The 27,927-nt window shown below is 36.6% G+C and overlaps 5 protein-coding genes, 1 long non-coding RNA gene and 1 pseudogene across 7 annotated transcripts; 5 read left to right on the forward strand and 2 right to left on the reverse strand.

Moving 5' to 3' along the window:
• Nucleotides 1-1,504: 1,504 nt before the first annotated feature.
• Nucleotides 1,505-2,622, forward strand: LOC116298573 (uncharacterized). The gene is made up of 2 exons (XR_016120571.1): nucleotides 1,505-1,567; nucleotides 2,239-2,622. It is a non-coding gene; the product is annotated as an uncharacterized LOC116298573 (long non-coding RNA).
• A 2,203-nt stretch (nucleotides 2,623-4,825) lies between these two features.
• LOC148909633 (uncharacterized) lies at nucleotides 4,826-6,868 on the forward strand. The gene is made up of 3 exons (XM_089034643.1): nucleotides 4,826-4,875; nucleotides 5,092-5,681; nucleotides 5,880-6,868. The coding sequence occupies exons 2-3, from the start codon at nucleotides 5,127-5,129 to the stop codon at nucleotides 6,144-6,146; spliced, it is 822 nt and encodes a 273-aa protein (XP_088890769.1). The 5' UTR covers nucleotides 4,826-4,875; nucleotides 5,092-5,126; the 3' UTR covers nucleotides 6,147-6,868.
• A 133-nt stretch (nucleotides 6,869-7,001) lies between these two features.
• Nucleotides 7,002-9,147, forward strand: LOC116298556 (uncharacterized). The gene is made up of 2 exons (XM_089033780.1): nucleotides 7,002-7,065; nucleotides 8,200-9,147. The coding sequence occupies exon 2, from the start codon at nucleotides 8,200-8,202 to the stop codon at nucleotides 8,536-8,538; it is 339 nt and encodes a 112-aa protein (XP_088889906.1). The 5' UTR covers nucleotides 7,002-7,065; the 3' UTR covers nucleotides 8,539-9,147.
• Nucleotides 9,148-9,173: 26 nt separating this feature from the next.
• On the reverse strand, nucleotides 9,174-14,937 carry LOC116298553 (3-dehydrosphinganine reductase). Its single transcript, XM_031707062.2, has 11 exons — nucleotides 14,808-14,937; nucleotides 14,561-14,650; nucleotides 13,872-13,928; nucleotides 13,236-13,298; nucleotides 12,357-12,452; nucleotides 11,921-12,034; nucleotides 11,252-11,329; nucleotides 11,077-11,160; nucleotides 10,410-10,493; nucleotides 9,855-9,956; nucleotides 9,174-9,660 (listed from the first exon to the last, which is right to left on the reverse strand). The coding sequence occupies exons 1-11, from the start codon at nucleotides 14,910-14,912 to the stop codon at nucleotides 9,562-9,564; spliced, it is 972 nt and encodes a 323-aa protein (XP_031562922.1). The 5' UTR covers nucleotides 14,913-14,937; the 3' UTR covers nucleotides 9,174-9,561.
• A 95-nt stretch (nucleotides 14,938-15,032) lies between these two features.
• On the reverse strand, nucleotides 15,033-16,515 carry LOC116298554 (uncharacterized; annotated as a pseudogene). The gene is made up of 2 exons (XR_016120528.1): nucleotides 16,357-16,515; nucleotides 15,033-16,266 (listed from the first exon to the last, which is right to left on the reverse strand). The product of XR_016120528.1 is annotated as an uncharacterized LOC116298554 (transcript).
• An 88-nt stretch (nucleotides 16,516-16,603) lies between these two features.
• On the forward strand, nucleotides 16,604-18,492 carry LOC116298555 (peptide deformylase, mitochondrial-like). Its single transcript, XM_089033547.1, has one exon. The coding sequence runs from the start codon at nucleotides 16,652-16,654 to the stop codon at nucleotides 17,333-17,335; it is 684 nt and encodes a 227-aa protein (XP_088889673.1). The 5' UTR covers nucleotides 16,604-16,651; the 3' UTR covers nucleotides 17,336-18,492.
• A 60-nt stretch (nucleotides 18,493-18,552) lies between these two features.
• LOC116298552 (vacuolar protein sorting-associated protein 4B) lies at nucleotides 18,553-27,625 on the forward strand. Its single transcript, XM_031707061.2, has 13 exons — nucleotides 18,553-18,653; nucleotides 18,809-18,920; nucleotides 19,779-19,923; nucleotides 20,142-20,218; nucleotides 20,484-20,641; nucleotides 21,420-21,538; nucleotides 22,103-22,251; nucleotides 23,035-23,116; nucleotides 23,497-23,628; nucleotides 23,931-24,018; nucleotides 24,648-24,714; nucleotides 25,090-25,163; nucleotides 25,535-27,625. Exons 1-13 carry the CDS (start codon nucleotides 18,633-18,635, stop codon nucleotides 25,634-25,636), a joined length of 1,326 nt encoding a protein of 441 aa, XP_031562921.2. The 5' UTR covers nucleotides 18,553-18,632; the 3' UTR covers nucleotides 25,637-27,625.
• Nucleotides 27,626-27,927: the final 302 nt, after the last annotated feature.

Here is a 27,927-nt window from a genome sequence, read left to right on the forward strand (position 1 = left end):
CACGCCGCGTGAGAGAGTGATCAACAAAATTCTCTTTTCCATTATATTTAACCATTATATTTTTCTTGAATTTTGACATCTCCCAACAAGCGGCATTTCTACGGGATCTTCATGAACGAAATCAAACAAAATCTTTTCTTTCCAGTCGTTTTTTTTTTACAATGCATGCAGTAAGACTCTATTCACTGCGTAACCTCGTTTTTATACTTCAGCCTTTTATTTGTACTCATGATACACATTCAAACAGATTGATGAAGCCGTTAAAGACCCTACCATCATATCGGTTAGATTGTTGCTATGTAGCTGAATGCTAAACACTAATCGTGGGAAGTTGATAATGATCGCTGAAGTATCTTTCGTGACATCAAATGTAGAAACGCATTTAAAATAAACAATGCATTCACGATAATCAGAGCGGTGTAGGGGTATCAAAGTGAGGGTAGTTTCGGATTGACTCAAAAATCTGACAACAAGTGATATTTCTTGGGGAGACTAGATTTTGACTTCTAAATGCATTCATGAAGATCCCATAGAAATAACGCTTGTTGGGAGATGTCAAAATTCAAGAAAAATATAATGGTTAAATATAATGGAAAAGAGAATTTTGTTGATCACTCTCTCACGCGGCGTGACAGAAAAATCTGACTCAAAAATCTGACATCAAGTGATATTTCTTAATGCTTTTATGTGCACTGCTTCATCGACAGTTTATTTGGACATCAAACTACGGCTTGGCTTATTCGACGTAAAGCATGGATATTTTTCGTTAAGAAAAAGTGCGTCAACATTTTGAAATAAAAGGGTTCAGTAACTCGATATATGGGAGCGGTACTCGAAGGATTTGTGGCATGAAGCCCGTTGATAGTAGATAAAACAGCTCAAAAAATCTGAAACCGCTGTTTATTTTCTTTGAGGTGAGTGTTTCGATCCCCAAAGACAACGAATCTCAAGAAATATCGTGTGAGTAAAGCTAGGTATGGGTTTTATAGTAAATCAAAGCGTTTCTTCGAACATAGAGCACTTTGTGTTCAACATGATGTGACGCCCCCCGGAAAAAATCTGACCCTAGATCCGAAAACCTGACTCTAAAATCTGACTCTAAAACCTGACACCAACTTCACTCTGGTTCTCCAACAAGCTGAAAAGTCGAACTTGGGCAAGTTTTCCACATATTTTAGACCACACCCTTCCCCCTACAGGTAAAAATCCTCCATGTTTTTTCCCTCGTAGGATGAGAGGGGTGGTATCACACTACAACAACTAGCATACCATACTAATGACAATCATTATTATTGTAATCCATTGTGCATCTCAAGACTAGTGAAAAATGGATATATTTCAAAATGTAATTAATAAACGTTTAAGAAATAATAATTTAAATAATACGTAATAATCAGTCATTATTTTGGTGGAAGCATTATTCTCTCCTGATCCCTACCACCTTACCCCCTGTATTATGACACCACTCTTTTAATTAATAATTCGCTAGTGGGTACCCTGTGTTCTCACGCCAACTTTCAATCACGGATCTTCATCCTACTTCGGTTCGTACTCTGAGTCAGCAAAGGTGAGTTATGTTTCGTACATGCACGTATAACGCGAGAATGATATAGGATTTGCAATGATCGGTGAATACTGTCTTCGTTTCAAACATTTTATTGACGAATTCGATCGTTACGCAGGTGATCAGTCTGTCACGGAAACAGCAACAAAGAAGCCATTGACGTGCAACTAGTGCTGATTATGCTCATTTCGATTCCGGTTTTCAATTTCTGCGATAATATAAAGAGTCCAAGAAGCAATTTTCCTCTCATTTCTGCCCTGTAGGGAATCTTTTAATAAATCAATACTACTGTACGACGTATGGTTGTGATGCGAACGAACCAGGGAGTTGTAAAATAACGAATCGATTCTTACTAATAATATTTTCAAGGTCCCCTCCCAAATATTGTGAACCAGATTTTCCGAGAGTTGTGGAGTTGTAGTGGTAGTGCTTCTTAACTCTCAACTCTGGGGTCTTGCGTTTAATTTATTATAAACAAACTCACCGTCACTTGTAATGTAGTTTAATAGTAGAGGGAGATCAGTCCCCTCTACTAACTATGCCTGTAAGTAGTGTTAGGGTCTCTCCCAAGTTGATTCTTCAAGTATTTCCGATTTTCCTCCCTCACCAAAACCCAGCACGCTAAACTCGAAGTTTATCTGCAAGTTAGAAATTGTGCTTACCTGTATTTTCAGATGGCAGAGAAAGACAACTCAAAGCCCCCACCTTCCCCTCCCCCAGGGTTTAGAAAAGTGAAAAGAGAGTACTGGGAAGCTGCTGATCCACACAAGAAGAGACCAGCTGTCAACGGGCACACTGGAATTTTTGCCTATCATTCTGATGACTGTTTGTGCAGTATGGCTGGATGGAAATGTAGGAGAGATGGAGACATATGGAGCTGTTGTGGACAGACAGAAAAGTACTGCAGATGTGGGTAAAAAAGGGTACAATATAACTGGATCCAAAGGACTCAGTACTGACCAAAAATATAAAAATCTTCTCAAAATCCATAAACCACTGGCTGGTACTAAATGTTTGGTATAAGGTTCATCAATAGAACATGAGGAAACTTTCATTTATACAGTGCTTTTGTATTAGTCCTTACTCACTTTTACACTAGCATCACTCTTATAGTAAAATTGTAGGAGCAAGCAAAAATAAAGGGATGTTTTATAGATAATGAAAAATCTACACTTCTATACCAAACAATTTTTTGATGCATAAATGCATGTCATTTTTTGATGTTTTTTGACATTCCTTCAATAATCTAGTTCAGGAGCGTTTATTTAGGGGTATTTAGCCTGTGTACAGCCAATTCCCACCCTTCTCCCTATAGTCAGGTCTCTTATGGTCTTGATCGTTACAGAACTTACAAAAGCACCAAACTTGGCATAGTTGTAGCTTATGGTAGTACTATCAATGTTAGAGGGGGAGCTCAACGTAAATTGTCCTTTAAGGGGAATTACGGAGGATTTACTTTTTCAAATTTCACGAATTGGGCTCCCTGTGGTTCTTATTTTAAATATATTCATTAAATATGTAAAAACCTTTTGAATAAGTTTTAAAACAGCTATCTACCCATTAGAATGCATTATCTGTCATGGCTATCGATTACAACCCCAAATCTTAACAAAAAAGCTACTTTTCGGCATCTCTTTCAAACACTAGTGGCCAGTCCCACTCGGTCATTAGCTAAATCCAAGATGGCGGCCCAGACTTACCTACAAAACCTGTAAGTATTTTGCTCTTAAAAGGCCGTAATCTTGCTATTTTTATATTGCAATATATATAAAAGTTTGGTTTAACAGGTTTTCTTTGAATTTCAAGTTGTTTTTCGAATTAATTAGCTAAAATTAATCGAAAATATAACCATTTCAGAATCGGAAATGGAAATATTTTGGAATCGATGCATCATATGCCAAACAACTACAACAGAAGATTTAAGATGTCCTCTTAGAGCATCTGGTTCCTGTTATGAACCTGCATCAGTCTATGCCTCTTTTCTTCAGAATGTTCTCGAGTTTAGCTCACTAGGTGCCCTGCCAGTCAATGTTCCCTTCGCTCTTGATATAGACACTGAAGTTTTAATTAAAAACGAGGCGTCTTGGCACAAGTCTTGCTATTTGAAATTCAATTTGTCGAAGCTACAAAAAGCCAAAGAAAGAGTATCTAGGAAAAGGAAGAAAGAAGAAGACCACCCAGAAGAGGAGAAAGCCCCTGCATTAAAGAATCGACGACAATCAGTAACACACAATAAGGTGGACTGCGGTAAGGGGGGACAGCTACATGAGGTCACAACTTTTTCGACTGACCAGAATATCTGTCGCATGATTACTGAAATAAACGATGCTACGCTAATGCCAAAGATCTCGGGAGTTGATCTCATAGCTGCTGAGGCCAAATATCACCTTAAATGTTTGACTGATCTAAGAAATCGGTATAGAAGTCATCTCACTAGAAAACGGCAAGAATCTTGTGAAGAAGAGGATGAGAGGATTATGGAATCTCAAGCATTCATTGAGTTGGTTGAGTATATTGAGATTTCTGTTAAGGAAAACAAGCTTCTTTTTATGCTATCTGAATTGCATGCACGTTATATAAGTCGTCTTGAAGCTTTGGGCGTTTATAAGACTGTAAATAAGACTCGACTGAAGAATTCATTGTTAGATCAGTTTCATGATGCACAAGAGCAAAATGATGGAAAAAATGTTGTCATAGTTTTCACGAAAGCATTAAAGGGCATGGTTAAAGATGCAATCAAGACTAAAAGGGACTTCTCCGAGGACGCCACGATACTGGCCAAGGCTTCCGCAATTGTAAGAAGAGACATACTTGAGCATAAAGGATTCAACTTTTCTGGAAGTTTTACTTCAGATTGTCAAGAAATGTCCACCCCAGCAAGTCTAAAGTCGCTAATTTCTATGATCCTGAGTGGTTTGGACATTGAGAACACTGAAGCTCAAGATTCCCAGCCACGCAATTTGACTGCAGCGTTCTAGACGGAGCTGTCGTGGTCCACTGCCTTCCCGTAACTGGTTCGATCACCTTTGATGATTACGCCCATAAAGTCTTCATCCCCCACCTAAGCAGCCAGAGAAGTAGAAGAGTGGACGTTGTCTGGGACACATACATACCTAATAGTCTCAAGGAGTCCACCAGGGAGAAGAGAGGCAAAGGCGTTCGACGGAAAGTAGCTGGGTATACTAAACTACCATCCAACTGGTTGTCTTTCCTGCGTGACCCGTTAAACAAACAAGAGTTGTTTCAGTTCCTATCGTTGAAGGTTGCTGGACATAACTGGCCAGAAACGAAGACAATCCACGTTACATCAGGTAACATGCAACACATATGTCAGCTATGATACTCAAACAAAATATGCTGTATGTGTAATACAAAAAAGGAAATTAACTAACAAATCTTTCGGCTAAGCGACCCCCCCTCAGTGTTCTACTAAGACATATTGAAAAGTGGTAACAATCATGCTAATGTGTATAACCTATGTTGGAATCACACAAAAAACGTTAACTACCGAAATGATTTTTCTCCAGGTACTTCCGTGATTTCCATTGGCTCTGTAACCGCTATGACAGATTGTACTCACGAGGAGGCAGATACGAGGGTTGTGGTCCATATCCTTCACGCCATCCAAGTTGAAGAGGTGAAAACTGTCCTCGTCCGAACCGTGGATACCGATATCCTAGTCATCTTGGTGGGAAAATTTCATGACCTGAGAGAAGTCCAGCCGGAACTTGATCTGTGGCTTGCCTTTGGTATGGGTCGAAACTTTCCCTTCGTCAGCGTCAACTCTATTTGTGCTGTACTTGGTAAACCACGATCTACTTCCCTGCCTGTATTCCACGCATTAACTGGATGCGATACCACCTCCTGCTTCTTTGGGAAAGGGAAGAAGTCAGCCTGGCAGGCATGGGAGATATTTCCAGAAGTCACGCCCACATTCGAAATGCTTGCCAAAACGCCATTTATGCAGCTTACGACAGACTCGCCCCTCTTCAAACAGATCGAGAGATACACGGTAATCCTGTACGATAAGCTCAGTCCCTTATCCGACATCAACCTAACCCGGATGGAGCTATTCTGCAAGAACAGCAGAGCAATGGACAAGCTCCCGCCTACACAGGTAAATATTACTTTTTTCTTTATCACACTTTGTCTACAATTCACTTATGAGAGGAAGAGTCAGGGAGCCAGGACGCTAACAGGACACATACTCGCAATGACAAGTTTGAACTAACCCGCTGCACCCTCTTTCCATGAAACTAGGATCAATCTCTTTCTAAATAATCCTTAATAACATCGACACTGTTGTTATTTGCAGGATGCCCTTTTGCAGCATGTCCGGTGCACCGTTTACCAGGCCGGTATCTGGACAGTTAGCAATCAGCCACAGCCACCTGTGCCATCACCAGGGCAGTTCTCGTGGTTTGAAGTTGATGGCAAATGGGTTCCGAAATGGATCACTATTCCCGAAGTATCCAAGGCTTGTAGTGAACTGATTAAGTGCTCTTGCAAACGTGCCTGTACAAGATGCAAGTGTGCCAAGGCTTCTTTGGGATGTACCCCCCTTTGTAGATGCCAATGCTAACAAAGTAATTGCATCAAGCTTAAATGACAATCTGAAGAGTTTCAGCGATCGAACATTGTTTCCGTTATGTAGCCCTAACTTAATTCTAATAATATAGTTATCTCTTGTCGTTTCTATTAGCGCTATTTAAAAGTACATTTGTTTCGCGAACATATGTCGATCTAACAGCAGTAATTTAGGTTCAAAATGCGAATTTGAGAAAGGGAACGTGAATTGCAATAAGCTTTGGCGAGAAGGGACTGGGAACTAGTATATATCCAAAAACCTTATGTAATGTATATGCGAAGAAATATCCAAAAGCCTTATGTAATGTATATGCGAAGAAATGAGTAAGCATAATAGTTTCAGTCAATAAATGTCACTACTGGCATTTCTTGTGAGCTGTTTTACTTGAAAACTGCGAACCACCACAGGTAGCCCAATTCGTAATTAAGGTAAATTTTAAAAACCCTTTAATCCCCCTTAATTGTGAGAATTGCGTTGGGCTCCCCCTCTAACATTATTTAGTGGATCCTAAGGAACATCTCTGCCAAATTTGGCGCTTTTGTCACTTATGTAACGATGGCACCTATATTTTGCCATAAGAGACCTGACTACTACGGGTAAAAACCATCCGATGCTTTTTCTTCTTAGGGGGAGGGGTGGTATTTCACTACAATCTAGCATGCCATGCCAATGACAATCATTGTTATTGTAATCCATTCTGCATCTCAAGACTTGTGAAAAACGAATATATTTTAAAATGTAATTAATAAACGTTTTAAAAATAATGATTTTCAGCCTTTATTTTATTGGAAACATTATCCTCTCCGCGGATGCCTACCCCATATTAATATGACACCACTCCTAGTGGGTACCCTGTGTTCTCACGCCAACTTTCAATCGATCTTTACTCAGTTCGTACTCTGGGTTAGCAAAGGTGAGTTATGTTTTGGTACATGCATGTAACGCGAGAAGGATATAAGATCTATGATCGGTGAACACTGTCTTCGTTTTCAAGGTTTTATTTACAAATTCGATCGTTACGTAAGTGATCAAGTCTGTACTTGCGAAAACAACAACAAAGAAGCCATTGATGTGCAACAAGCGCTGAATTATGTCACGTATCTATTTTGTTTTCGTTTGATTTCTGCAAAAATATAAAAAGCCCAAGAAGCAATGTCCTCTCATTAGTGCCCTGTTTGGGAATTTTTCGAAAAAGCAATACTACTGCACTCATGGTTGTATGCAAACGAACCAGGGAGATGTAAATAACGAACCGATTCTTAATAATAAAATTTGTACTGTACTTTAGTTCAGATTATTAATCTAGGACGCACCTTCATGTGTACTAAAGATCCTTAATTTTTCGTCGATCTCGTAGCTTTGATGTCCTTTAAAGGTTTCAAAATTTGAGAAATATCAATTTATTTTATTGAACCCTCTAAATATTTTCCAATGCCCCAAAATACTGTGAACCATATTTTCTGAAAGCCTTAAATTCAACATTTTCTTCTGGAGTCGTAGTGCTAGTGCTCTCATTTCTCACCTCTGGGGTCTTTGGTTTAATTTTTATAAACAGACTCACTGTCGCTTGTAACATAGTTGGCCTGGGGGGGGCCTCCCACATATAAAAAGGCAGAGATTCTCATTGTACCCTTTATGGTTCCAGATCTGCAATTTAGTACCTCTTAGGATGGTACAAATCTAAAAGGACCTCCAGAGAATAACCTGGTACCTCTTTTGTCACTTAGCACTCATAAATAATTTGGTACCTATTAGTTGCCATGCCCACCTGGATAAGACTTAGGTTTCTTTTAAAAGGGTCATTTTCATAATTTTCAAAGGCATCCTCACCCTCCTTTTCAGGTCGGAGTGCCCCCCCCCCCCCCCCCCCCCAGCTAGTAAGTAGAGGGAGATCAGTCCCCTCTACTAACTATGCCTGTAAGTAGTGTTAGGGTCTCTCCCAAGTTGATTCTTCAGGTATTTCCAATTTTCCTCCCTCTCCAAAACCCAGCATGCTAAATTTGAATTTGATCCGCAAGTTAGAAATTGTGTTTACCTGTATTTTCAGATGGCAGAGAAAAACAACTCAAAGCCCCCACCATCCCCACCCCCAGGGTTTAGAAAGGTGAAAAGAGAGTACTGGGAAGGTGTTGATCCACACAAGAAGAGACCAGCTATTAACAAGCACACTGGTGTTTTTGCCTATCATGCTAATGACTGTATGTGCAGCATGGCTGGTTGGCCATGTTACAGAAACGGTGCGATATGGAGCTGTTGTGGACAGACAGAAAAGTACTGCAAGTGTACAGGAAAAAAAGTGACAGGATCTAAAGCACTGACTGATCAAAAATATAAAAATCTTCACAAAATCCATAAACCACTGGCCAGCACTAAATGTTTGGTATAAGGTTCACCAATAGATTCATAGGAAAACTTTCATTTATACTGTGGTTTTGTGTTGGTCCTGGCTAATTTATACACTAGCATCAAATTTTGGGACACTATTCACTCAAACACTTTCTTATTCTTGATTGCACGTTACATCATCATGGCTTCTCAGGAAATTGTTGGTGCCATTAACATAAGATTTTTTTTAGCATCCATTGTTAATGGGACCACAATGGCCGCCATGGTTTTGTCTTTTAACTCTTTTGGAAATGCTTGCAAGCCATCAATAGTAAAATTGCAGGAGCAAACAAAACAGTTTTTTAATGCAGAAATACATGTAATTTTTTTGATGTTTTTTCTTCAATATTTCTTCAATGGCCTAGTTCAGGAGCACTTTTCTAAATTTGCAAAACAATTTTATTAATAAAAGATACGGCTTTTTCTGAATAAATAAAGGAGTAAACTATGAATTCTCATAGACACTCTTTAGTCAGCAAGGATCAAGTTAGTTATACCTTGATTACCACTGTTTTCATTGCTATGTGCTGATTGAGACAAAAGTTGCACTGTGAATAAGTAACAATAATTGATAGATGAGCTTCAATCAAATAAATCTATTGCCCATTGACCCGTCACAGTGATTAAAGTCAATGCTTATTTATATGCAATTATCTATTTAATCAGTAAGTTTATTTTACTAAATTCCAATTACACCTTTTTTAAACCCAAGATAATTTGAAGATTCTGTCTTTTCCAATTTAGACCGTTTAACATTCCTTGAGTATTTCAGACCTCGTGTGTCATAAGTATACTACCTTACGACACATGGTCTGAAATGGGAACATTCTGATCAATCACATGATCACTATTGTTTATTGTAACAAACTGTCATGCCTGTCATTACTTTTCATTCTGGTAATGTCATTTATTTATATATATGTTTTTTAATATTTCAACAATATTTATTCAGGGATGTCTCTAGTAGCAGAGCTAGTAAAGAGAGCCCTGTTTATATACTACTACATGTTACTTTTATTATCAGTCAAGATCCTTCTCGTTTAGTTCTTCCTTCTTTAGCAATCTTATCATGACTTATTGAGGTAAATGCCATTACTATACGAAGCACTCCCATTACTGTTACCTAGGAAAAACACAAGAATTACTGAATTATCATGAGTTTGTAATAACCATAGTATAACCATTGCCTGGTAACCATTACTGATACAATGGTGGTGAAGTGTTAAAACCTTGGCCTTGAAAATCTAGTCTATTGTGGAATAAAAACAATACATAATTTCAGCTCTGGATAGTGGAACCACTCAGCCAAATATCTACCTGTGTAATCAGTTCCATCCAGGAAGAAGGAGGTGCTGCTCCTGAGGTAACAGCATTAAGTGCCCATCCATCCAAACCACAGGATATTAGAAACTTCCTTGACTAAAACAATACAAGATTATTGATCAATAGACAACTTGCACTAACAGGCCACCTGACCCTACCTCCCTTAAAATGAGCAGTTATGTGAAAACGAACAATCATTAGGAATAAAAAGAGTAGCTTGACAACATTGAGGGTGAAGTTTTAGCTCATAATGTTGACTCTAGGAGAAATAGTAATAATTATAGAATCAAACATTTCATAGCCATCCACTGCATTTCCCCATTCAAATCCTTATAAAACATTGAAATTTATTTTGAATGTCATTTCTCCTTTTTTGCTTGTTATGAGCTAAAACTCGGCCATCCTACTAATGTTGAGGTGCTCTTTTCATTTCTGATCTTAATTTTGACACAGCTGTTTATTTTAAGGGAAATGAGGTCATGTGACTTGTAAGTGCAAGTCTTCTATTAACAAGAAACAAGAAAACATGTGCAGTTCCAAGCAACCAACCTCAACTCCAGAAATGATATTTTTTGCAACACTTTCAGGGCTAAATAAGCCACCAGAACTACAGATCAATTTGGTTTCCTCTGGCTGCAAAGAGTAAACAATGTTAACAAAAAATAGTAAAGAAGAGAGGGTCATATATTTATCTCTTTTGATTTTACTCTTGTCAATGATGTTCTTTTTCAAGAATAATCATTGTATGGTGCAATGATGTGATGATGATGAAATGATGATGTTGATGATAATGCTGTTGGTGCAGGTGATAGTGGCGATGCATATGTTTATGTATCTGATTGAGCTGATCTGTGCAGAATATCAAGCAACTTATGCAGCAACTTATGGTGTTTATATTGCTACTGTATGCTGGTGATGATGGCGAATGATGATGTGATGGTAATGACACTGATAACACTGTTGCTGTTGTTGCAGATAATGTAGGTGATATTGTTGATAATGGTGTTGATATTGCTATGCTGGTGGTGAATGATGATGTGATGATGATTCTTGTGCAGTCTAGGTTTCTGATTGGCTCCACTACCCAAAGTCGGAATGTATTATTTTCATTCTACATTTTAATTGGTTCTCTTGCCTAACTGTCTAAATGGCCCCGATTACGGTAGTTGCACTGTAATCACTAAGTCTACCATCTATAACACACTTTCAGACTCACCTTCAGCTTATTTTCATTCTCAAATCCTGGAGTATCTGTATCTGGTGGAAATACCACAGAGACTCCAATATTATAAGGCTTTACCTAAACACAAGGGAGACACTTAGTATTAATTAATTGTAAATTAAGGTACTTTTCAAACAGCATAAGATGATGTTTTTAGGTATTTCTTTACCTCCATGAACAAGCTTTCTGCAAAGCCACGGACTGCAAATTTAGATGCTGAATATGCAGTAAGGCCAAAGATTCCAAGCTAAAATAACAATAAAATTAGAACAGGGATAAAGTCACATGAGAAGACAAAGAAAAACCATTGAATGATATTGAAAGTGCCCTTCTGACAATATTCTCAGTATTGATTCTACATGGGGTAAGATGTTGAATGACCTCAAAACATTCATAGCTTGAGCGTGGTTTCTTAACTTATAAAGATTTTTTCATGCCATATGCTAATGACTGTGACGTATTAGGAGTAATCATTTCATATACAAAACATTACTGGCATAGATAAATTGAATTCGAAATACAGTTATTGTTATAACTATTGCTCTTACAGAAATTATTGCAAGTTAATTTTCACATGGTAGCCAGTGGTTCAAATTACAATGAACAACAAATAAACATAAATGACTTCTCATACGTCACAGCATTAGCATATAGTTTTGGAACCTTTATAACCTTTATAAAACCTTTTTATAAACCTTTATAACTACAAGAAGCCTCACTCAAACTATGAAACTTTTTGACTTCCCCATGCGACAGCTTAATACCCCATGTAGAATCAATAATGAGAATATTGTCAGATTGGGTTATAGGCACTTGAAGGAAAGGCTGACTGGCATACCTGTCCTCCCATAGAGGAGACAAACACTATGTGGCCTTGTTTTCTTTGCTTCATGTTCTTTATTGTGACATAGGTAGGATAAACACTTCCAAAATAGTTTGTATTCATCATGTTCTATTCATAAAATATAAGACCATCCATCAAGGAAAGAGTCAGTCAATTAACCAGTCTGATCAGTTATTCATTCTTTTATTTGTACATTAAATTTTGTTCATTTGTTTATTGGTTATTTGTTCATTCACTCATTTATTCATTTTTCATTCATACAATCAAATGGTTACATTCACCTGTTAATCTTTTTATTTCAAAAAAAATCATCATTCATTTGCTTACTGTCCACAACGATCCACTCACTCAAATACGATATTTATGCATGTCCAAATATTAATCTACTCTACTCTAAGAAAGAATAGAAAGCCAAGTATTTCACAAATACCTTAAAGTCTTCAATATTTGTTTCCTCAAAGACCCCACAGGTTGCATACCCAGCACAGTTAAACAGAACATCCACTGGACCAAAAGTACTATACACCTTGAAAACAAGGAAACAAAAGTATATTTCTGCTAAATAGGTGTACATACTTTGATAAGATGGTTTAAGGCAAAGGCCAAGTGCCATTTTAAATGCTAGAAATACCTATGTGCATTGTTTAGTTTTGAATTATTATTGTATTGCATTAAAGTAACTTGTAATTAATGTAGTGTTTATTTACTTTGTAATTATATTTATTTCATACAGCTGTGGCGGATCCAGGACTTTAAGAGGGGGGGTTCATTTTTGCAAATCTCAGCACAACAATAACGTTCTCTTGCATCATCATTTTTCCCATGAGGCACATCACTGGCCTAGGGGCGCTCCTGATAAGGATAACCTATCCACCAGTCCCATTTCATATTAAATCTCATAAGTTAGTACCATACTTTTATTTATTTATTTTAAAAAATATAAAAAATCCAAGGTACCAGCCGCTGGGGGGATTCATTTGCACCCAATGAACCCCCCCTAAATCCGCCACAGTACAGGACTCTATCTAAACTAGCCTGTGCTAAATTAGATGTTCCTGTTAAAATAATGAATAAAATAAATGAATAAAATATGAATAAAATGGCAAAGCATGAATAAAATATGAATAGAATGGCAAAGCATTTTCCCCTCCACCCTCCCCCCCCAAAAAAGAAATAATTGTTAAATCAATTGATAACTGAAACATTAGCTAGAAGTGCAGAAGTTAATTATTAAAGTAAAATTATATTATTGCATAATTAGAAACTGCATCAACTTAATTATTCTATTTTCTAACAAGTTTTGACCCACCTCGTCAAATGCTTTCTCCACTTGTTTTATATCACTACTAAGATCCACAGAAAATGTTTGCACCTAGAATCCAAGTGAATAGACATTTTTAGCTTCATTTCAGATCACATGACATTCCCTTGACAACTGTTCTTTTATCGTTAACATGTTAAAGATATTTACACATGAAAGAATCAACTCCCAAGAGTGACATCACATGGTATGGAATGTGCACAACAAACAACAAATCTAACAAGTTTTGTAAAATAACTATTATAAATCTCGAGTTCTGATTGGTTGGGAGTGTGTGCTTTATGAGAGTACACAACACGCATGCACACTTTCAGTTGTATCATTCCTATCCAAAAAAAAAGGTTATGAAAATTTGTATTTTACAAAAGAAATAAAAAACTTGCTTGCTGTGCTATGTGGAGTTTTAAAGCAGGACCCTCGAGAAGTGTTGAGAAGCACTCCACTACGCCTTGTGCTTCTCCTGACACTACTCTCATGTTCTGCCAACCCTGCGTGCTTTATGACTACTGCACACAGCATGTGCGCACCTTTTTTATTTCTTCACTATTAAATTTTTTGCAATACATAACTTTGAAGTACGAAGCTGATAATGTCTAATAAGAAATCAATGTATGTATCACCTACCTTTCTACCTTCTAGCAAATGCTTTTCTATTTCTGCTTTGGCTTTTGCTAACCTTTCCTGAGAGAAACATAATCGGATTAACCATCATCCAGGTCTGTAGCCACTATGAGGCAAGGGAAGCAGTTGCCTCGGTTAAATGTTACAAATGCCTTTCAAAACATTAAAAATCCCATTTCTGGGGTTGTCAATTTCAAACCTTTTTCCAGGGGTGCGTGTCCCCAACCCCCCTATTTGCTACCGCCTCTGCTGCTTGTTTGCCTTGGTAAACATACAGGTCCTGCTACGGCCCTGTCACCATAACCCAAAACTAAGAGCTTTTATTGTTTACACTTGTGGGCATTAAGTAGTGTGGAGACTCTCCGCTCAAACAATTTAATAATCTATTGATGCCATTTCAAGTAAACCCAAGGAAAAAAGGTTAGAGAAGGAGAGGACTGAGAGAAAAGAAGGAAGATACTGTGGAGAATGAGAAGGAAAGGAGAAAAGGCAGGAAGGTAGGGAGGGATGAATGAAAGAAGGAAGAGAAAGAGGAAGGGACAGGCTTAAGGAGATCATGGAGGAAGAGAAGAAATGAAGGAAGGAAAGAATATATAAAACTATGCCGACAAAATCGTCAAAAGCTATAAATATTCTAGAAAGATAGTAGCTTACACTATATATGGTAGGAAGCAGAAAGACGAGTATCTTACCTCATTACGTGCTAGGAGTGTTATATTTGCACCGACTTTGGCAAGTTCAATGGCCAGTGCCTTACCTATACCGCTAGATCCTCCTGTAATCTATAATTATTGTTTATTAATGAAATATCTTCAATAAAGCTTGAAAAATGTTCTTTTGCTTGAAGGGCAACTTGTCAGGCTACACGACATTTTCAATTTATATTTTGCCGAATTAACCTTTCAAATTTAAACAACAAGAGTCGTAACTAAGCCTTACCACTGTATGTTTTCCATTGAAATTGGTTGACTTCCTATTAAACAGGTCAAGGGCATAAATCAAAGTCAAAAAAGAAGCTATTCCTATCAATACTTCAAGAAACATGGCGTCACCGAATGATATCTCTTGATGAATGGGCTACCTGGGTTAACTTTACCACAGGGAACCCAAATTTTTACGAAGGCTCTCCAGGGAAATTTAAAAATACCAGTTTTTTATAGATAATTAAGTGAAGCCATACCAGTTTTTATTTAGTTTCTCTTTAACACAGTTTATAGTTAACTCTTATACCTGTGCATTTACAGTCCCCTTAAAACATTTCTATTTTGGTTCCATAAAAAACACAAATGAATAAATAAACAAATAATATAAAAAAGGAAGTAGGTAAAAAAAAGTTTCAGACCAAGACAGAAGATTAGGAGTAAGCAAAAAATTGGTTATCATTAATAGATATATTAATAATTTATGATGATGAAAACTCTCTAATCACAATATGTTTTGGAGAGGTCTTCATTTTAAAATATGATGATGATGGTGACGCATGATGATGATTGATGATAATGACGCTTGTCCAATATTTTCACATACTGTAAAATACTAGTTAAAAGCACTGGGCTTACTCATTAATAATGGATTTTTGATAATGGTCCTTTGTTACTAATGATTTTGTACGCTAAGTACACTAATATAAAGTTTTGACAAAAATTTTTGATTGATTATTGATTTTCAAATATAACATTTTAACTTTTGTTTTTAATTGGAATTTCCCCTTCAGTATCAAGAAAATCACTTGCAATGGACCCTTTCTTTACAAATATTGTTATGCCAGATTTATATGCTGCAGGAATAACAACATGTGATGTGGTCATGCCATCATCTTTCAGCTTATTTCCATATAAAATTTTAAGCATTTCTTCTTTGATTATCATTTCAATCTGCTGCACCACTTGTAGCCTTGCCCAGTCATTAGTCTCAATAGGTGTCTCATCCATGTTCACATGTCATCTTTCTAATACATCGCTCCTTCTTATTAATAGCACTGACTCACTGCTTAATTGAGTCATAAGTTCTTTTTCTGGTATAATTAGACAAGGGTTTGCTGCATGAATTCCATCCTCACTTACACCCCAAATCATTTGATGATGCCATGCATCAGGGATTGTCCCATCAGGGTACGGCACCTTTTGACAATTCAGTGTCGCCACAGGGATCCCACCTCTAAGTAGCCATGTCTTTAACCATAAACAAATATCAACATCTCGTTCTGGATAGAAATTAAAAAATCGTCCAGTAATGTTGCCGTTACTTATTTCTTTGATGCCGTCAATGATGTCAGTGTGTGTTGTACCAGCTACACTTCTTGATAAGAGATATTTGGGTAAAGGTGCTTCCAGATCCTTAAGCGTGTACGAACAGCTTTGACAACATCTGGAACCTCAGCTGTTATACCTAGAACTCCCTGAAATCAAATAGAAAATAACATTAAGCTTAATATTATGATGATTAATAAAATTATCAAATTTTTGTCAAATAATTATTTTTTTCTTACCAAAACATTTAGGGCGGCTGTAGCCCCACAAGCTGATACCCCGACTTGCTCTATTTGTTTTAAAGCCGCTTCCTCTTCGCTCCATAGCATGACTCTAGAAGGAATATCTTCGATTTTCCTCGATATTTGCCCCGAAGTGCTCGCGACGTCCGCCATTTTGTAAAGCCATTCAAATGCACCACAGGATCCCCAATATCTAAAGCTGGGTTACCTGTGGATGCACGTGCATATTCCAAAATGGAGGTGAAGAAGATCTAACGAAAATGGGTACCTCGTAAAAAAAATTAAATTTACAATGCTGCGAATAACTACAAGAAATGTGCCTAAGTGCATTTACAAGTACCAAGCTCAATCTATATTAAAAGGACAAATCAGGACGATCTCGAAGTGGATATCGGATCTAAAAGCATTGCTTCCCAAAGATCCCAAAATTCGACAAGTCGGAGATCCGATGCTCCGCGAGGCTGCAGAACCCGTGGATCTTAGCTTTATTCATTCTCCAGATCTTAAAGCGATGGTCGAACGGATGATTAAAAAAATGCGCAGCCACAATGGAGCCGGAATAGCTGCGCCACAGATTGGAGTCGGTCTACAAGTGATTGCTATGGAATACACAGGAAAACACATAAAAAAACTCAAGGACGATGGCTTTTCTGATAAAGAACTTAGGCGAATGGGTATCGCATTAGTGCCCCTCAAGGTTTTTATTAACCCACGGCTGAAGATCATCGATCCTTTGATGCTGGCCTTTAGAGAGGGGTGCTTAAGTGTAGAGGGGTACAGTGCTCTTGTCCCAAGGGCAAAGGAGGTTGAGGTGTCTGCTTTGGACTTGTCAGGCAGCCCTGTGACGTGGAGAGCGGCCGGGTGGCCTGCTAGGATACTCCAACATGAAGTTGAACACTTGAAAGGGAATCTGTTTATAGATTCGATGTTGTTCAAGACATTTATGAATGACAAATGGACCAAATATATGGAATAGCTGATGTAAATATCATTGCTACACTTAGGCCTTTTTACAGAATAAATCAAACTCTATAATAGCCAGGCAGGTAGTGTTTAGTGCTGACTTGCAATAAGCTGAATTTCTGGTTGTTGTCTGGGTAAACCAAAGAGATGAATCAGTAACACTATTGCCTCACCTCTGTAAGTTAGCTAGCTGTGTCCTAACTTTAATCAGCTCAGAGGTAGTTACTGCATTCACTATCTGGTTTGTTAGCCATTTAGCCTCACACAAACATTTGCTAAAATCAACTTCTGTTTAGTGCCATAACTATTATTTGTTGTGATACTTTTCATAAATTTTAGACCTCTTTACTTTGGATGTAATGTTTCCATTTCAAACCATGTGTCATTCCCTTGAGTAAAATTTCTTTTCTCAACAGTTGTGCATGAGAATACTCATTAATATGGATACCAGTGAAACAAATAATCTTAAAGAATAAAACCTGGTCTGAAATGTGAAAACATTGAGGCCAATGTAAGGAGGTCTAATATTTTATATAATTAAGTCCTAATAGTCCAGTTTCAAATCCCAAATTACTGCTGTGTTCCTCAATTACAGTCTCATTTGCACAAGGTTAGCCTTGTATCAGTTTTTAAATATTAACAAATACCAACCGTAAAGGAAAGAATGCACAACTTTGAAACTTAATGGACCTTGTCTAGAACACATGAATATTCTGCACAAAATTGAGGCTGACCTAGCCCCCTTTATAAGAGACTGACACGAATAACATCTGTAAAGGAGGCTAAGGCTATAACCCTGTGTAAGTGAGTCTGTAATCAAGAAACACAATGGTAATATTTGGAACTCCTAACTGGTCTATTCTAAACAAACAAAGTTATCCCACCCCCCAAAATAATCCCCATTGTTAAAAGTCACTCTAAAAATCCTATGAATGGGTAATGAGTATGAGCACAAGGATTTTTAGCAACGTAGACCATAGGCAGCCCAAGCAGTGCTTTTCTCATCTAAGGTAAAAAAACAACAACGATTTACATAACGATTAATTTTTTTTTGTGCCTGCATAAAATGTCTAATTCGTTAAAACTGATTAACCGGCAACAATTGTAAATGACTAATAGCTAAATAAAAATACTAGCTGTAAAAAATAATAAAAGTATGACGTAGTATGACGTAATATTTGCTATTTTTAGCCGTTTACGCATTCCTCTTGATCAGCGGATATACCCAAACGATTTACTTTTCGCAACGGCAGCCATCTTGGTTCTTCGAATTAAGTTTTATTTTTCACTCGCATTATCCACTGTTATCCATGGCCGGGGGAACATTACAGGTAATAACAACACTTTTTGGTCATTCCTTAAGCTCTGGGCTGAAATCGATGGGATTTTAGAGAGAAAAAGACGTCGAAATGTTGTACTAAACAGATGCTGTGTGAAGACAAAGTATTGACATATTTTTGAAAACCTATTTGCTATTTGTTTGCAGAAAGCTATTGAAATAGTTACGAAAGCAACGGAGGAAGACAAAGCAGGGAATTATGAAGAAGCCTTAAGACTCTATGAACATGGCGTTGAGTATTTCCTTCATGCTATAAAATGTAAGGCAATATACGAAAATCAAAATGGATTCTTTTGAATTTGAGCTTGGTTGAAATTACTTCCTGTCTTACAGTGTAGAGCGATTTTTGATATATATTTTTATTATTTTATAAGATAAATTCAAATTTTCTGTAAGAATATACATCTCATTTTGAAATTTCTCGATTGAGAAATTTCGGATGTAAGCTTATTAAATGCATATGCTGAATGATTGGTTCAAATTTATTTATTTATGGAACCTTATTTTCCTGACTATATTTATATTACCAAATTCATAAAACTCTGGTTTTACCATTCCTTTGTATTAGCTTTGCTGTAATATGTTGGGGTCTTGGAAATTTGAAATAAATTTACTGTAGTTTTCAATATTCTGCAAACTCAGATATTTCTAAGTCTTGAAACTGTTTTTTACTGCAGCCAGTCAACAACATAAGAGGTACCCACTGATTGTTTTTGATTGGCAGCAGTGAAAAACCAAATTTCAGGATGCAGATCGTAACTACCAAGTTTGCAGAATATCAAAAACTGCAGTATCAAATTTCCGATGGTTTAGCTTGGTATGATGTCTCAACCGTTGGTCAAAATGTTATGTACTCATGAGGTGTTGCTGAGTGGGTACATAATTAATTTTGACAAACTGTTGAAGTCATATCGTGGTTGATGAGAGAACATACCACAAAAAAAAAACAGTGGAAATTTGTTTTTTACTAACAAAAAACTCGCAAAAAGTTTGAAAGAAAAACAGTTTCTATGCCTGGTTAGCTCTAACCAGACATATATACATAACATTTATGCAGTTATATTAAACCTGTTATGAATTATGACCCTATTTACATTTGGTTAATTGTCTCACACAGATGAAGCCCAAGGTGAAAAGTCCAAAGAGAGCATTCGTGCAAAGTGTATTCAGTACTTAGACAGAGCAGAAAAACTGAAACAATATGTCAGGGGCAAGGATAAAAAGAAACCTGTGGCTACTGGAAGTGGGTCAGGCAATAAAAGGTAAGAATTAAGTGAAGAATGATCAGTCTGTTTGGTTGATAGTGTTATATTTATAGAGTATAAAGCTGACCCATTTGCCTTTCTTGGTACAATGCTTACTCTGTTCAGACCATATATTATTCCCAAGAGTATCATTTTTTAACAGATGTGAATGAGAAGTTCTGAATGGAAGAAACGGTTATCATAATAATATATGTTTTTTCTTGCATTATTAATAGCAACAAATCGGGCAACGATAGCAGTGGTGATGAAGATGATAATGTAGAAAACAAGAAGCTAAAAGGACAACTTAGCAGTAAGAGAACCATTAGTTTGGATTATTTCCTACCAAATTTAAGTATTGACTTTTCATGTGATTTAGTGTCTTTACGTCACATAACCCACTATTAACCAATACTAAATTATTCTTGGATCTTAAAATGATTAATCTCCCATTATATATTGCCTATCATATTTAACTCTGACAGCCATCTTTGAAATAAGTATATACAGTGTAAAGTAAAACATTTTACTAAATTATATGTAGTTCTTAATAAAGTCATTTCTTAAATATAACTCAGGTGCCATCGTGGTGGAAAAACCAAATGTCCAGTGGTTGGACGTTGCTGGTTTGGAATCAGCTAAAGAAGCATTAAAAGAAGCTGTCATTCTACCCATCAAATTTCCTCACCTTTTTACAGGAAAAAGAAAACCTTGGAGGGGAATCCTTCTCTATGGAGTAAGGGACATTTTTGATTCATTGGGTTCTCAGTGGCTTTCACTTCTGTTGAACCATTGAAAAGGACTGGATATGAATTTGAAAGAGGGGGGTTTGATTGGCTCAAGATATTATCACTTTTACTGGGGTTTTCCATATTCTGCTCACTTGAACATTCCAACAGCTCGTTTTGAACTGATTAATTTCGATTGATGGCCGCAGAGAAAAAAAAAAGTGTGCGCTTGTAACTCTAAACCAAGTTTGCTGAATATTGAAAACGCAGTAAAGGAAGGATAGATTAGGAAAAGAGGTACAGTGTACAACTCATAACAGGTTGCCATATCCAACACAACTTCCCATACAAATTTTAAATTAAAGATTCAATGATATATTTAATGCTACATCTACTATAATCAACATTACGAGCTTTACAAACTCTGCATCATTACTAGTACTAACTAAAATTTCATTGGAGTTGTTTACCTTCATGCAAGATGTACATGTACGGTCATTGGGCCATATTTTGGTTAATTGTTATAGCAAACAACAAGGGGTAGGGCTGTAGCAACCTTTACACCTTGGTAAAAGTGTGCAGATCTTGTATGTAGGCCCCTTACAGCACATCAGAATGCAGCTCAATTTAGAGAACACAACTAAAGGTTTCCAATTCTCATGAGATTGAAATTCTTTTATTTTGTCCTTCAAATTGAGCTGCATTGACGTCACGTTCAAGGGGTCTGTTAGTGACTTGGAGGGATATTTATCAGTCCAGTTCTCTGACTCATCTTTGTTGTTTCAGCCTCCAGGTACTGGTAAGTCATACCTCGCAAAAGCCGTGGCAACAGAAGCTAACAACTCAACATTCATCTCGGTGTCATCGTCAGATCTTGTGTCAAAATGGTTAGGAGAGAGCGAAAGGTAATAAATATATAAACTCTAACTTGTTTATATTAAATTAGTAATCACAAGATGTATAGAACTTTCCGAACTGCTTAACCTTATAAAATGGCAACTCTCTTTTATTCCATTTGACATGAAGATTACAGATTATACTTTTCAAAATGATGTTAATAATTTGGTTGAGTTTTGACAGAACTAATATTGCTTTGCACAGCTATAGCAATATACAACATTGAATTGCATGCTTTTTTGCAAAGGATGCGTATGTTGTCACAATCCTAGCATTTGTTGCAGAGGAATCTACGAGTTTCAGCTCTAGTAATACTTGAATACTGAATGGATAGAACTGGTGTGAAATAATGATAGATGTGTTGATCATCACAGTGAATGAGCGATCTAAGCGAACGCTGTAAAGAAAGACTTGAAAAAATGATTTCATGCTTTAACGGGAATCGAACCGGCATCGCGGAGGTCATGGGTTTTTCAAGTCTTTCTTTACAGCGTTCGCTTAGATTGCTCATTCACTGTGATGATCAACACATCTATCACTAGTAATATTTCTAACCTGTCTCATTTTCTTAGACTTGTCAAGCAGTTATTTGAAATAGCACGTGACAGCAAGCCATCAATCATTTTTATTGATGAAGTGGATTCTCTGTGTGGATCAAGAAGTGATAATGAAAGTGAATCAGCCAGGAGAATAAAAACTGAATTTCTGGTACAAATGGAGGGTAAGATAAGATTATTTGATTTTAAGACTTATACTTATACTTATACTTATTACTGTTGGTGACTTACTGTTGTTTTTTTGTTTGTCTGTCTGTCTGTCAGTCTGTCTGTACATGTCTTTATGTCAGTCTGTTTGTCTGTCTGTCTGTTTGTCTGTCTGTTTGTCTGTCTGTCTGTACATATGTCTTTATGTCAGTTTGTCTGTCTGTATGTTTTTTACATAAACAGTCTGAACCAAAAATGACTATATTATTTTGAAGATTATGATTATGAATTAAAATTATAAATAAATGTCACCTTTACTATGTGTATAGTAAAAGGCACTTGCAATCATTAGAGGTGGTTAGTATGAGATGATGTAGGCACTGAAGGTGGTTAATGATAGGGTTTTTTTTACCTCCTTTTAAATTTCTCCAATTTTGGTTAGTGATGATAAAGTGTGGAGAGACAGGATCGATATTTAAAGTGCTCATCTGAACCACTTAAAAGTCTAACCATTTGCAGATATAATTACAAAGGCAGCAATTTCTCCTCAGTTATTTTAAGACCCTGAGTGTTGAACCAACCAGAGCAGGGTTTTCATTAGGGGCAAAAGATTGGATAATGCTCATTAATCAGTAACTGAGCTTAAAAATGATTTTCTAACTTAAACTGCCATAATCTTCTCCTGTTATTTCAAAACGTTATGAAAAGCCCACAGAGAATTAAATCTGTGACCTCCATGTTTGGTGCTCAACCAACTGAACGAAATATCTCAACATAACTTTTTTTATTTTATTTAAAAGGTGTTGGTGCTGATAATGTTGGAATTCTGGTATTGGGAGCTACTAACATTCCATGGTCGTTAGATGATGCTATAAGAAGAAGGTAACTGTTCTATTGACTGGTCACATCTTAATGTCGCCTGCCATGTCTGGCCATTAAGCAGCCAATATTAACCCTTGCTAGTTCATTTGTTTAATTATAATATATTTAGTAAAAATACGCAGGTGATTATTGAAAATCTCGTGCGCTGATTGGTCGAGAAACTCACACTATCACACGATAATCACCTCCGGCGATAATCCAAAATGGCCTCAGCCTCAGTGATTATCAGAGAATATTTATCTCGCCACTCAAAGACGTGCGTCTCAGTAAATATTCCCCAATATTCACTTCTTGCTGCCCTGTTGAGATTTGTAGCACTCAAGTTAGTTCTCAGCGCAGTCTTGCCATTGATTAACTAAATTGTTAACCTTTTCTTCTAGATTTGAAAAGCGTATCTACATCCCTCTCCCAGAGCAAGCAGCAAGAACTAGAATGTTTGAGCTTCATTTAGGTCCCACAAAGACAAGTCTAACACCTAATGACCTTAAGGAGCTAGGAAAGAAAACAGATGGGTATGTTTGGCTGTCATACCGTGACATATTAACCATATTTAATGCAATTCTCAATATTCAGCAAGCTCGGACATTTTAACGGCTTGTTTTGATGGTTTTTTTACTGCTAAATTAATTGTAAAAAATAGATAAAAGGTACCGACTGATTATTTTTGATTGACAGCAGTGAAAAACCACTCACAACTACTGAGCTTGCAGATTATTAAAAACCACAGTTAAAATATATTATACAAGTTTCTTAAAGTTTACAAAATAAAAGGATCAAAAAAATTCTCACAATTTTTGCTTTTTGTTCTGTTAAGTTATTCTGGTGCTGATATCAGTATTGTGGTACGTGACGCACTCATGCAACCTGTCCGAAAAGTACAACAAGCAACTCATTTCAAAAGGGTATGTCACAATATAAACAATTAATAGAAAACAGGCCTGTAGCCAAGGCTTTGGAAAAGGGGTTCATATATTTGCCATTTTGTGGTTAAAGTAACATTTAAAAAAAGGGGTGTGCCATATTCCAAATTTGCTCTCACTGTATTTTCCAGTTTCATCAGATTGTTGCACCACCAACCTACTATAGTCAAATTGGTGGCCCTGGCTAATATTCTTCATACCAAATGTTTCAGTGGTTGGCCCCTGCTACATTGTAGCTAGCAGAAGACATAGGGTCCAGACATGTAATACAATAAGAGATCACAAAAATATAGTTGATAATTAACTTGTCAATATGTGCCGATGGAGCTGATAGACACAAAATTCCAAAAATTTGTACAAATACATTGTCGGTGACTTCTTACATGCTCTGGTCACTGTCAATCAAAAACCCCATTTAGTGTTTGACTGATATTCATCAGTTCCAAACAGTATCCAAAGACTAGGATTACTTACAGACTTACTTCGGACTCTACTAAGAAGAGTAGCCACAAAAATTGACAGTATCTTCAGTACTACTTTTTTGTGTAAAAGCTCATAATTTTTGTGTTGTGCTCTTAATCTTCAGGACACTAACAGTTTCAATTCTGCAGGTACGCGGGGCAAGTCCTTTGGATCCTAATGTCATTGAAGATGATCTTCTTACTCCATGTTCACCAGGTATATTTATGGAGTCATAGGATCCATGAATTAAATCATTTTTAAGATTGTCATTGTGGGTATCTTCAAGGGTCAAGCCAGCATTTCTAAGAGGCGCGATTATAAATATAATTAGACAATATTAATAAGTGTTACCTGACTCAAAAGGTTTTTTCATATATATTTTTTATCTTGAAAAGGTTACAGTCTGCAACCTAGGGGGATAGGGATGGTAGTTAGCAAACTTTGCCCTGGCTACTTCCCTGGCAGCCTTTATTGAGGAAATCAGAAATGCCCATGCAGCAAAACTAATAAATGAGAATGCAGCTATGCAAGTGTAGGATATGACTAATCTGTGAGTTTACAAGATAAATTGTTTTTCTGAAATTTTCTCAGGTGACCCCAATGCAGTAGAAATGAACTGGATGGATGTTCCTGGTGAAAAACTCTTGGAACCCCCAATAAACATGGTAAGTGAGTTTACTTACATATTAAACCTACAGCTATAAAGTCAGTATAGTCCACACTAGTACAGAGATGGACCCACTTTCATTCCTGTGCATGGTAAAGATGGCCTTTAAATTTCATCAATTCCATGATGAAACAACCTTTCCAGGGCACAGGTAACTCACCTGTAGATTAAATTAGAATTTAACTTGTTAGGTTTTCCAGAGGGAGGAAAACTGAGAACCGGAGAAAACCCTCAAATCAATGGAGAGACCCTACAAACTCTACTCACATGTGATATGGATACCAGGAATCAAACCTGAGACGCCAGAGGTGCACTATCTCTATGTCACCCTTGATTCCATCCAACTAACATTGGGATTTTTGTTTATAGGCAGATATGTTAAGGTCTCTAGCCACTACAAGACCTACAGTCAATGAACAAGGTGTCAAAAAATTTGAGAAATTCACTCAAGATTTTGGACAAGAAGGATAAACAAAGGAAAATAGATGAAAACAATGATACAGTATAAATTTGTTAAATCTACATTTCACCTTTCTTGGAAGTATTTCAGAGTAGATCAAGTCTACTCAATAATAACTTTTTCATTTGATTCACCCATAAGTTTCATCATGTTCCAAGAATGTCCTGGTTTACCAGTTTATGTAAAGCTTATCTAGTTGTACTAAGATTATTATTTTCTTTCTCCCGATTGGTTAATCAAATTACAATCAAGCAGTCAAATACATTTCTTGCTTCTGATTGGTTTATCAAATGTCGAATTGACCAATCAGAAACAAGGAAACTTAACTTAATTAGAAGAGATTTCATTTGACTTTTTCCTTAAGAATATTGAACTCCGTATAAAATACCCCTAGACTATGAATGATGGAAAAAGGTAATTGAGTGACTGTCTGAGGAATGAGTGTCAAAAATTAGAAACAAATCTAAGATAGTACATGTCCAACACTTACTTCCTTATCATTAGTACTGGGATTATTAAAAAAAAATCCTATTGCATTTTCATTTGTCAAATGAAATCACAGGTCACCTAAACCTATTATGATTTTGATATCCTAGCCTAACAGCCAAGGCTCCCAGCAAAGACTCAAATCTTTCTATAGAGTGGTTTCACAGCAACTACTGTACTATGTCGTGATGCAAAACAAATGTTTTCAGCTTCTTTTGGAAGTGAAATCTTTCTCAATTCAAAAACAGTGTGTTGTTTCTGTCCTACAAAAAGGCTGCCATAAAAATCGTCAGTACAGATAGTTACCCTTTCCCCTATTCACAAGGATGGGTGGGAATCCTGACTAACAGGATATCATATTGATATATCTACAAGACAGTACCATCTGGATTTGCTAATTTCCATCATTGAAATAGAATTGATGTCTTATGATAGCAACCTACCGATAGCATCCACAGAAAATGTTCATCATTATTTACATCCCATTGGCCAGGATACAACACCATTATTGACCACAACACAGCACAATGCTTCCACACCGTTAGTTTTGCACAGCATGATTAAATATAATGGCTGCTCAACAGATAATGCCAAGCTAAAAAATTAGCACTTGTCCAGCCACACCTCTCAGGCTAATGACTGGACACATTGACAGGTCACATGCTGATCACTCCAATGTCATCAGCCATTCTAGCCCCACACAGTTCACAAAATATGTTTCTGATGTAGGAAATTAGGATTTAGCCTCCTACGCAGACATTCCGCTAGTATCTGTCACTCAAGGTTTAGGGAAACATTGCGTGACAGACACTATAAACGTCTGCATAGGAGGCTAATTAGGATCCTAGGAAACTATTGGAGCTCAGCACTCAAACCGTAGCTACGTTTAAACCTTTGATGAAATACTAAAATATATTAATAAATATTTGCATTTATGAAATATTTGAGATATAATTATGTGTGAGCTGATTGGTCGGCTACCATGTTTATATCAGTTAACAAAGACACGTGCAAAATCGTTAAAAATTATTTTATAAAAGCAATATAAAATGGCTCTTATGTGTCTGTACTGTGATATAAATACTCTGGGAGCTGTAGAGCACTTGAGAAACAAGAGAAACACTTGGCTACGCCTTGTGTTCCTAAGCCTGCTTCTCTCTTGCTCTAAGGCCACCAGAGTGTTTATATCACACTTCAGTGACATGTGCATCCATTTAATATTCCTTGAATAAAAATCAGGTCTTCCGTTTGCTGGATTTTGTTTTTATATTGATAATTGATTTTAAAACAAGCACACATTAATGATTATCAATAAACCTACTAGTTTAAATAATTATATATATTTTGAGGTGGCAGTTACTGTAGAGTTCTAAGCTCTTGTACATGCAAATATTCTGTGAGATTAAGAAAGATAATCGACTGTAAAATTAATCTCCAATCCCATTAGTATAAAATATTAGCAAGGCGTTTTGAGTATTAGAACTGTGTAAATAAACTTTGATTTATTTCATAAATTGATATTGTCTTTCTCTCTTTCTTCCATTCTCCATTTCTCTCCCTTTCCCTTCCATTTCTTTTATTCCCTTCTTTTTCAGTTTTCTTATTAATCACTTTCTTTTTCTTCTGCTTATATTATTCTGCTTTTATTCTTCATTTCATTTCATTTCATTCTTCCTTTCATTTCATTTCGTTTCTTATTGCATTCATTGCATTCGTTCCTTTTCTTACTTTTTCCTTATCTTCCTCAATCTTTCTCGTTTTTTCTCAATTTTTAAAATTTCTTTTTCTTTTTCAATTTCTCCTTTAAAAAAACAAT

Source organism: Actinia tenebrosa, unplaced genomic scaffold, assembly GCF_029948245.1.
Source record: "Actinia tenebrosa isolate PJP-AT-01 unplaced genomic scaffold, QUT_ActTen_1.0 PGA_scaffold2__45_contigs__length_23673736, whole genome shotgun sequence".
Taxonomy (NCBI): Eukaryota; Metazoa; Cnidaria; class Anthozoa; order Actiniaria; family Actiniidae; genus Actinia; species Actinia tenebrosa.

Excerpts from the sequence above, each read along its gene's own strand:
- LOC116298553 (XM_031707062.2), bottom strand. The coding sequence starts at position 14,912 with ATGTTTCTTGAAGTATTGATAGGAATAGCTTCTTTTTTGACTTTGATT. Across the intron at positions 10,494-11,076 it reads AGAATGAAAATAAGCTGAAG|CCAGAGGAAACCAAATTGAT; the intron begins GTGAGTCTGAAA and ends TACTCTTTGCAG. Across the intron at positions 9,661-9,854 it reads GGATGGAACTGATTACACAG|GTAACAGTAATGGGAGTGCT; the intron begins GTAGATATTTGG and ends TGTTTTTCCTAG.
- LOC116298556 (XM_089033780.1), top strand. The coding sequence starts at position 8,200 with ATGGCAGAGAAAAACAACTCAAAGCCCCCACCATCCCCACCCCCAGGG.
- LOC148909633 (XM_089034643.1), top strand. The coding sequence starts at position 5,127 with ATGACAGATTGTACTCACGAGGAGGCAGATACGAGGGTTGTGGTCCAT. Across the intron at positions 5,682-5,879 it reads ACAAGCTCCCGCCTACACAG|GATGCCCTTTTGCAGCATGT; the intron begins GTAAATATTACT and ends TGTTATTTGCAG.
- LOC116298552 (XM_031707061.2), top strand. The coding sequence starts at position 18,633 with ATGGCCGGGGGAACATTACAG. Across the intron at positions 20,219-20,483 it reads GCTAAAAGGACAACTTAGCA|GTGCCATCGTGGTGGAAAAA; the intron begins GTAAGAGAACCA and ends AATATAACTCAG. Across the intron at positions 23,117-23,496 it reads GATGATGCTATAAGAAGAAG|ATTTGAAAAGCGTATCTACA; the intron begins GTAACTGTTCTA and ends CTTTTCTTCTAG.
- LOC116298555 (XM_089033547.1), top strand. The coding sequence starts at position 16,652 with ATGCTGCGAATAACTACAAGAAATGTGCCTAAGTGCATTTACAAGTAC.